Source organism: Accipiter gentilis, chromosome 28, assembly GCF_929443795.1.
Source record: "Accipiter gentilis chromosome 28, bAccGen1.1, whole genome shotgun sequence".
Lineage (NCBI taxonomy): Eukaryota > Metazoa > Chordata > Aves > Accipitriformes > Accipitridae > Astur > Astur gentilis.
In genome coordinates this window covers 17,498,696-17,508,749 of record NC_064907.1, presented here as the reverse complement: position 1 = coordinate 17,508,749, position 10,054 = coordinate 17,498,696, and the positions used below count along the sequence as shown (strand labels likewise).

At 43.2% G+C, this 10,054-nt stretch overlaps 1 protein-coding gene across 1 annotated transcript; it reads right to left on the bottom strand.

Moving 5' to 3' along the window:
• On the bottom strand, nucleotides 1–9,895 carry ATP6V1B2 (ATPase H+ transporting V1 subunit B2). The gene is made up of 14 exons (XM_049830637.1): nucleotides 9,758–9,895; nucleotides 6,932–6,987; nucleotides 6,083–6,181; nucleotides 5,331–5,424; nucleotides 5,153–5,230; nucleotides 4,511–4,650; nucleotides 4,270–4,371; nucleotides 3,799–3,896; nucleotides 3,433–3,556; nucleotides 2,843–2,993; nucleotides 2,377–2,459; nucleotides 2,183–2,287; nucleotides 1,823–1,952; nucleotides 1–1,700 (listed from the first exon to the last, which is right to left on the bottom strand). The coding sequence occupies exons 1-14, from the start codon at nucleotides 9,864–9,866 to the stop codon at nucleotides 1,558–1,560; spliced, it is 1,512 nt and encodes a 503-aa protein (XP_049686594.1). The 5' UTR covers nucleotides 9,867–9,895; the 3' UTR covers nucleotides 1–1,557.
• Between the last annotated feature and the right edge of the window lie 159 nt (nucleotides 9,896–10,054).

The window sequence follows — 10,054 nt, the reverse complement described above, 5'->3', positions numbered from 1 at the left end:
TTTGTTCAACACCTTCCATATTTAATTTATTTAGATATTCTCTACATTAAAGTATTCTCATGCCAACACTTCCAACCTCCCATCCCCACCTCAAGAAAAATATATTTGACACAGCTTTAGGGTGGAATACAGTGGAATAAAGTTGCTATTGCATCCAAGTTACAAAGAACACTGAACAAACTATAGAAAGAACTGCACATAGGAGACATCAGGGAAAGCTGAATTAGTACACCATCATTCAAGTCATGTTAGCACCTTCCTAGACAAGCACTGAAGGCGTTTAGAGAGGTGCAACATGCTTTGGTTAGCTAGACCAGAGCTTAGACTACATTAAGCCTAGAAAAAAAAGCAAGAAAGCCTGCCAGCACTGGGCTTGGAGCCTCATCTGAACCAATTTAAAAAAAAAAACACAACAAAAAATACAACACTGAATTGACTAGCCAAGTTTGCAGTGTTTGGGAATGCTGAGCTCTCCTGGCTAGCCAAATCTGTGCCTGGAGTGCAAACCACAACAGTTTCAAACACAATTCTGGACCCAGTGCCACCTAGAGCATGCTTTATAACAGAATTCAAAATATCCATTCACACAATAAGTTGCTTTCTCCTATTGCATTTAGTACAAGACATACTTTAAAAGCTGACCTCCCACCAGTACAACTGTGTCAGGTATAAGAGGGTTTTTTTCACATCTCAATCCCCTTCAGTAGCAGCACAAAGCCTTGAATTACCTACGGTTTTTCCCACTGGGACACTACAGATCTCGGAATGCTTTAGCTGCTGTTTTGTGTCTCTGGCATTTCCAGAATTCCAAGAAAAAAAAAAAGGGGGAGGGGGGAAGTAGGAAATTTACTCTGCAAACTTCAATTTAAAACCTTTAATTCAGTAATTAAGCCTTATCATGCTACCTTCAGATAGCAACTCACTGGCCTGTGACCTCTGAAAAGACCCTTTGCTAGTAGAAAAGCACCTAGCCTGCCTACTAGTGTCCTCAGTTCATGTATACCTTTAAGAATCTTAAGCCACAGTTAAAAAAATCAGTGACTTGCATTTTTCAGAAAGGTATGTTGTCATGCACCACACTTTCCACATATTAGCCTGGTCTTCAGGCACAACAGCAGGACAGCAGAGTGCCATCTGTTCCACCAGCAGCATGGCAACTGCATATGATCAAATTGAGCAGATGCTTTGGACAAAGGAAGTCACATTTGCTCTTTCATATTTTCTAAACCATGTGCTCCTGGTTTGAAAGTAAAGATCTGCAATTTCTGGTAAGGCTCAGACATTCCCTTGAAATGTCTACAAAAGGTCCAGTTCAAAAAACAAGCTTTGTGATAGCTATTGCACATTTGTAAGAGCTGGCCTAAATATTTTCCTGAAGATCCAGGCTTTGGAAGAAGGGATATTTTAAAAACTGGTATCAGTGTACATTGAAACACTGGCACAAATGTCACCTATTCTCAGTTTTAATTTTAAGGGTGACCAAGTAAACACCAACACATGAAAAAAAGAAAACAAACAGCATTTCACAGAGCAAGGAGTTAAGAGATGAAGCTGTGGCTAGTGTTTTGCAGTTGAATCTCGAGGGTAGAATTCAGCCAGTGTTGTGTGAGGAATTCTCTTCAACATCTCCTTGGGGAAGATTCGCAAAAGCTGCCATCCAATGTCCAAGGTCTCATAAACAGTGCGATTTTCATAAGGACCTGCAGAAAGCAACCACAGACTGAAATATGGGGCACAAAAATGTCTTGCTACCAGGCAGATCCGAGAACAAGACCTTCTAGGTGTTACTGCATACTGTGACGTTCTTGAAACAGGCACTTACCCTGAGCAATGAAGTTCTTCTCAAACTTCTGCAGAAACTCCAGGTAAAGAAGATCATCTGAGGTAAGAGCTTCCTCACCAACTACAGCCTTCATAGCCTGTACATCCTTTCCTATAGCATAGCAGGCATACTAGAAAGGATAGAAACAGAAGTACTTTTACCTTGATCACCCATGTAATGATTTCTGTTCAAACCCAAACAAAGTTGTCTCACTTGACTACACTAAGCACTCAGTCAATGCTTTTAAAGCAACCTCAGGAGTGTTCTGGATTGCAACTGTTTGGCATGCCCTTTACAGGCTGTTTAGTAAAAGGTGTATTTGAACTATGCTTCTGCTTCTCTGAAGAGGCTTTTACGTACCAGTTGGTTGGATACATCTGCATGATCCTTCCTGGTCATACCCTCTCCAATAGCTGACTTCATCAGTCGAGACAAGGAGGGCAAGACATTAATAGGCGGGTAAATCTGGAGGAAAGACATCCAAGAATTTCAGTATTAACACTTCAAAAAGTACAGAGTAATCTTAAATATGTTCCAACCAGCGTGGTACACACCTGTCTGTTATGCAGCTGCCTATCCACATAGATTTGTCCTTCAGTGATGTACCCAGTCAAGTCAGGGATAGGATGAGTAATATCTATGGAAAAAATGGTTTGACAGTTTTCAGACCTTATATATCCATTCTAGCACTGATGCAGCAGCTTTTTGCAGTTAAGTGACTTCTAAAGTAAAATGCTATCAGTTAGTACCCCCATATATCACTAAGTGCTCTTATGCAAGGATTAGAGCTGTAAGCACTCCTGACAGAGGGCTGGAGAAAAAGTCCTGAAGCCTGAAATGGGCAAAGCATTTCTATTAGCAATATGGACAGAGAAGGCAGCCAAGAACTACCATATTCAAATAGAAACCTAAAGGCCACAGGACCTCCTATTTTGCTGTGTGTCCAAAATAAGGCAGGTTGTTCTAAAGGAGTTCTTTAAAGTGCTGTTTATTAAAAACACTTGAAAATAACTCACTCACCATCATTGGGCATGGTAAGAATAGGAATCTGAGTAATGGAACCATTTCTGCCTTCCACACGCCCAGCACGCTCATATATAGTAGCCAAGTCAGTGTACATGTAGCCTGGGAAACCACGACGACCAGGCACTTCCTCTCTAGCTGCTGAAACCTGAGGCAATCCAGAAAAACATTTCCAAGAAGTCAGATCACTCATACAGACCTGCCATCTCTCCTAATTAAGCTACACTAGCAACTTAAAGTACCTCTTCCTGCAGGTGATACCAAAATACAGCCACACAAACCCCTGTTAAGAGAAATATGTCACCACAACCATGTATGATGAGAAAAGATGCCAAGGCAAAACAGAAGCTATAATATCAAACTGCTGAATGCCACCAGCCAAGCAAGTTTAGCTATCAGAGAAACAATAGCTCTTTGACTGCTGAACATAATCCTAGACAATCAATGAATAACTAAAAGCCTCACTGTCTATTTTAGGACATTGTAATGAATACTAATTGTAACAGCTTGAGCAGAAGTTTACATTCTCACTTTATACAACAAACCCTTTCTGCCAACACCCAGCATGCGAGTTAATAAATGCGTACCTCTCGCAGAGCTTCAGCATAGGAGCTCATATCTGTCAGAATGACCAACACATGCTTCTCACACTGATATGCCAAGAACTCTGCTGTTGTTAGAGCTAGACGAGGTGTGATAATGCGTTCAATGCTGAAATAGAACAGTACGGCATTATTTACGACGAGTACTTTAAGGCTGCAAGGTAACAGTTTGAAGTAACAAATACTTTAAAACCCTCTGAAAAATCTACGTGCACCAGCTGGAGTACCAGCATTTCATACTCAACTTTGCCTCAACGTAAGTGACATCTGGCAGGACACCAGTGAGGCTTCAGCTTTTGGTTTACTTGTTCTTCTTGGCCTTTTCCTAACCAACATAGCCTAACTACTTACGTTGGATCATTGGCCAAATTCAGGAACAGACACACATTATCCATGGACCCATTTTCCTCAAAGTCCGATTTGAAGAATCGGGCAGTCTCCATGTTCACCTAAATCAAGATATTAAGGCATTAGTTCCAGACCAGATTTTAGGTTATTACATTTTGCATCATACTAAGGCCCAACCACCTCATTAATAATCCATAAGCAAAGCTCTCTGTATCATGAAAACTCCCCTACATTCTCAACAGAATGAGTTATTGCTAGAATTCCAGGCTGGAGATTTTAAGTTTAAGATACTTTATCCTGATCAGACACACTTTATCACAGTACTTCTGGCCATTTGGGATTTTCAGCCATTCAGCCAGCCAGTTTAGCACTGTTTAGTTATATACTTGAGACCTACTTAGAATACTTCAGCAGCTCTCGGCATTGTCTTATTTATTACTCAAGCATCGTTTTCGTCCAATAATACTGACTTACACCCATAGCAGCAAACACAATGGCAAAGTTTTCTTCACTGTAGTCCATCACATCTTTGGATTTCTTCACCAAGCCAGCCTGGCGACATATCTGAGCTGCAATCTAGGAGGGAAAAAAAGTTTTTTTCATTCCTTCTGTATGTTTGATGCTATTACACAGACCACAATTTAACTGAGTTTACTTTTTAACCTCAGTGAAATGCAAGCCACTAACTGGTTAGAGAGTAGCTTTGAGTACTCACCTCATTGTGGGGCAAGCCAGCAGCTGAGAATATGGGGATTTTCTGCCCCCTGGCAATACTGTTCATACCATCTATAGCAGAAATGCCAGTCTGAATCATTTCTTCTGGATAGATACGACACTGGGGATTGATTGGCTGACCTGTTATATTTTTAAGAGAACACATGTTATTCCATGTACATGTTTGAAGCTTGATCAAACTACCACTGACTTGGAGCACTGATCTAAGGCTCACGTCAAAAGGTGCAAAACCCACTGTTAAGCTTACAAATCTTTAAATGCGCCTGGTCATACCTGAGCCTTTTGTAGATCCCAAGACATGTGGTCAGGTAAATAGTAAGAGTGCTTTCAAGAAAAGCCTGTCAGGTTACTAGCTTTTTATTTTTGGAGGCTGTATAATTAAGATAGTCTACAAATACTTCAAAGAACAGCTTCCAGGTGTTACAGAAAACAGTTATTTTCTGTTATTACCTCCTCTTCCTGCACTTGTGTAAATTTGATTGGGTTTGATGCCACACACATACTTAAAGACTCCCCTTAACAGTTAGATCCCATGTTCAAAACCAAATCTATTCTAACTTTCAGAAATCAGACACACCAGATTTGTCTTTAACTCCATACCAGAAATGGATTAAGAACATACCCATTATGTCAAGGAAGTCTTCAGCCAAAACAATGGGGCCTCTGTCTATAGGTTTTCCTGATCCATTAAATACTCTGCCTACAAGAAACAGCAATAAAATCAAAATGTAAATTACTGTGAAAATAAGTTAGTGTCTGATAAGTCTGTTCATTCTTCAAAGCAATATGCAAGTACTTACCAAGCATATCCTCAGAGACAGGGGTTCGAAGAATATCCCCAGTAAATTCACAAGACGTTTTCTTAGCATCAATACCTGAAGTTCCTTCAAATACCTGCAAATATACCAGAATAAAAAAAAAAACACACAGGAGAAAGGAGTAAGTATTGTGCTTTACAAAATAACACACTAGAATGCTGCTTCACAGCTTGAGAACTTGATCAGCCAGAGGGCAGAAAAGCAAGGCAGTCCTCTGCAAGCAAAGGATTTCAAGAGCAGCTTGCTAGTACAAAACATCACATAAAAACCTACTTTAAACAAAATTCATGAAGCGTATCAGCAGCAACCAACAAACCCGGTGCCATTCCTTTGATCTCAAGTATTTCCCTTTGCCAACAGGGTAAAGTTCTTCAGATAAGAAGAACTAATATTAACAAGAAACAGCTGCTTAAAAGAAATACCTGCATTCGCATAGCATAGGAGTTGATCTTGAATCTAATACTGTACAATTACAGTACGATTCCTTTCATCTAGCAGCAAAGAAATCTATGGGGGGGATGCAAATAGAAAAAAGAAATCACTGTACTCCAGCTTTCAATCTTCAAAAATTATTCATGCCACCTGCAGCTGGAATAAGTAGGTGATTTTTTTATTTTTTGATTTACAGTAACGGAAGAACATATCACAAGATAGATTTGACACGGCTTAGACACATGCTGATAAATAAAATGTTTTTCTGTTGCAACAAGGGACACTCCAGTCCCTAGTCATACCTGAACCACAGCTTTGGAGCCACTGACTTCCAGAACCTGCCCACTTCTTCTTGTGCCATCAGGAAGAGTCAAGTGGACAATCTCTGCATACCTAGGAAACTGAAGATGAACAAGAAAGATGGTGGAAAACAGTAAAATCCAGAAGAAAAGTCATGAGACAGAAGCTATCAGTTTCAGGCAAGCTTAAGCTTAGCAACTACTCTATTTTTTAAAATAATTTTATCATCAGAACAAAACTCATTCCAAGGCAATTAAAATTTGTCAGGCTAAAGCCATTTTTACAGGGACTATACAACATTTGCTCAGATTTGCAGGCCGCAGAAAGACCCAACAGAACCCATTCTAAATGCCCTAGTAGTCCTGAAATACTAATGGAAAGCCACAATGTAGCGTCTGACAATAAGAAGAAAAAGTTCGCTTTTGCCTGTACATAGCATCAGTTGCTTGCCTTCAACAGTAACTTGGCAGTGATTTGAAAACAAGCCAAAACTGTTTACAGTTCCCTTTTACAGAGCACTTACACTTTGGTAACAAAAAGGTCAAGAACAAAGTGAATAGTTATATTTATGCATTCAAGTTTAGACAACATTTTGGGGATTTTGGTAAAACTGAAACACTGTTTCCTTTCTTTCCCCCCAACAGTCTCAGAGACCCTCCCTTTCTCCCAACTCTCCTCAGCTTTACAGCAATTTGCATACTCTCATTTATCTCAGCAGTTAGAAACATATCTTGTATTAAAATTGCTCAGTGGACCCATGAATTTCATGACAGTCTGGATTTAATCTGTCACAGATTTTCTTGTAAAATGTCTCTCAAAAAGCTTCATTCGTTAACAATCTGAATCTTTACCTTAACTTGATCCAAGATAACCAGGGGACCATTCACACCCGATACAGTTTTATAAGCTGAAAGAAAGCAAGCCACAAATTAGCTACTTCCTCAAAATATCAGAAATATCCTACATAAAGTTTTCAAAGTTTCATTCCAATCACCAGTCCCAGGTTTGCAGATTTTGGGCCCAGCTTTGTACCGCCTCCACATTTATTATGAACTCTAAAAGAAGGATTAGCTACTGAATTGTGTGGCCAGCATTTTTTGCTGCTACTTCCAAAGCACCTAAGGTAACGTTAAGATATACGATATTGCAATTTTCTTGTCTGTCACAGCAATTCACTGCAAGTCTATATCCAGGGATAACTCAAATGCCACCAGAAACACCAATACAATGTAGAGTTGGCATACTAAGCTAAGAAAAATATACAGTTGCAAGATCTTTAAAAAGCAGGGATAACAACATCTGTAATTTGTGATAAAGAAGGTGCCACTGCACTTCATGTCCAACAAATGGTGAGAAAACCCTAATATCACTACTTAACTTCTATGCTTTTTTTTTTTTAACCACAGAAATATCCTGCTCCATGACACCAAAAGAGCCCACATGAAAGCCTGGACTTAGCAAAGCAAGCGGCTCTCATGCTCAAAAGCTGATCAGCAGAGCTTCTACAGCGAGTTGTGTTTTTTTGGCACACTGCTAAGAGGAAACCTTATAACACCTTTCCTGACTCCTGAGAAAAGGTCAATGCACCATACTGTAAAAGGTTGAATTTCACCTTAGCCAAACTGTTCCTACTCTTGGGTTATCCTGGCTTAATTTAAGGATTGACACCTGAGAGAAGGCCACAGCTAGCCAGCTCCTCAGAAGGCTCATGTCTTAAACATCAGCAGCTCAAGCATTAGCACTACATACAACTTCTGAGGTACCATGTGCCCAGAATTCACCACTCTGCTATCAGCCCAGTGGAAAACCTGGGAAAATAAGCTGTAGTAAACAGTCCTTCTGCATTGCTCTAAGGACACACTAGTATCCCAGCATCACTTGATCCACAGGTAAAAGCAACATTGAGTCAAAGCTTTATCAGGGTCACAAGCAGCAGTGACCAAGAGAGTGACTGTTAATCACTTATCCCTGGGAGGGAAAAATGAGCAAGTGGAGCCATTTGCAGAACAGGAGAGACACCAGCACCCGTTCCTGGTCACGCTACAAGGCAGAGGAAACAGGCGCTCGTGGTACTAGGAAAGATCACAAATTCCACCAGCACCAGGCCACAGGGAATCATCTGGCTTCACCACTTCAGTCTGCCCAGGTTTGGCACACTTACCATGTGTTGTCTAGACTGTCAACAGTGTGGTATTTACATTTAAACAAGCAGTTTGAATTGTTGCAATGTAATCTCTTAATTGGCAATAATCAAAACTGCATTAGGTAAGGTTTGAGGGTCACTGGGTATATAAGATGGTCTAAGACTGGAACTCCTATCTCTCACTTTTACTCCTGTCAAAATCCTGCTAAACACCCCGAGACACAACATGGTTCCCTGAACTAGTCTTAATCAAAAGCACAAGCTGGCCTGCTCCTTTCACCTGAGCAAGGAGAATTACACAGACATTATGCTACGACTCCTTGACCAGTGGACTCTGCTTAGACTGCAAGTGTTTGCAGCCCACTGCCTGCAAGAAATAGAAAACACTATCTTGAGCAAAGCGTTTCATCTCATGACTGTCTCATGAGCACTTCCTCCTCAGTCAACGGGAAAGGGCTTACAACACTCCTTGTTTTGTCCGCAAGACAGTATTTCCTTGACATCAGTCAGCATCAATTCCCCCTGAAAGCAGCGCACCACTGACTCAAAATCCTGTTTCCAATAAGATCAACCAGTTCTGTGACAAACCAAAAGCAACTGAAATGTTTTTCTTATCCGGCTTGCAAGCAGTGTCAGTTTGGGCAAAAGCCAAAATCTACATAGAAAAAGATGAACTGACTATGAAGTCACCTTGGCTCCAACCTTGACAGAAGCCGCCACTCCAGACTAAAGGAGAGCAGTAGACTTGGGGGAGCAGGAATGGCGATGATCGATTTGGCTTTCAAACCAGACTGACATTTTCAAAGAAACCATCACAGAGAAGCTCCCTGCTTACCACCTTGTAAGTACTCACACTATTTGGGTGTACAGGTGGAGTCACTCGTGTAATTACCACCTAGATCAAAAAAAGGCCAAAAATCAAGTGCACCTTCAAACAGCTTTGACTTCCCCCCCTACTACACCGCAATAAAGGCTTTTTCACAAGGCCACAGCATTTCCCCTTTTCCATTGGATTTCTCAACTTCATTTTAAAAGGGACAGAATCCACACCACCCCCCGCAGTTTACAGTAGCTTTAAGTTCCTGCTAAAAACCCAAGTTTCTCACGAAGGACACCAAAATGGCCTATGCCACCCAGCATGCCGGCAACAGGCCTGTGGTTCCAGCGTGTGATTAATTTAAGCGTTTAGAGAGGACAAAGCCACGAAAAGCACGACTGCAGCACCCACCCGGTGCAATTAAAAGCCCAGCTCGGGTGCGGGGGGGAACACACACCGGCCTGCAGCCCCCCAGAGCCCCCCGCGCACCCCCAGGCCAGCCCTGCACCTGAGCCCGAAGGGGCGCCCGGCCTGGGGGGAGGCCGGCTCTGCCGCAAGGAGCGACCCAGGCTGCCGGCCTCGCCCGCCCGCCGCCGGAGCTGCGGCCCGCCCGGCTTCGGGGCGACCCGGCCTCGGCCTAGCCTGCGGCCCAGCGGGCGCTCGCCCACCGAGGCGTCGCGGGGAGCCCGCCCGCTCCCCGCCGGGCCCCGCACTCACTGAGGCGCGGCTGGGAGACGTAGTCGCGGGTGATGGCCGCCACCTGCTCCCGCGGCCCGCCGGGCCCGGCGCCGTTGACCAGCCCGCGAACCGCCCGCACCGCCGCCATCTTCTTCTTCTCCTCCTCAACCGCCCCGGCCCCGCGCCGCCACCGCCGCCGCGCATGCGCTGATATAGCGGCGCCGCGCCGGGCCCCGCCCGCCGGGAGCGTCCGCGAGACGGGGCGGGGGAGCGGCGGGAGCTGGCCCGGGTGCTGGGGGGGGGAGGGGGGGGGGGGGGAGCACCGGGAAGGGGAAA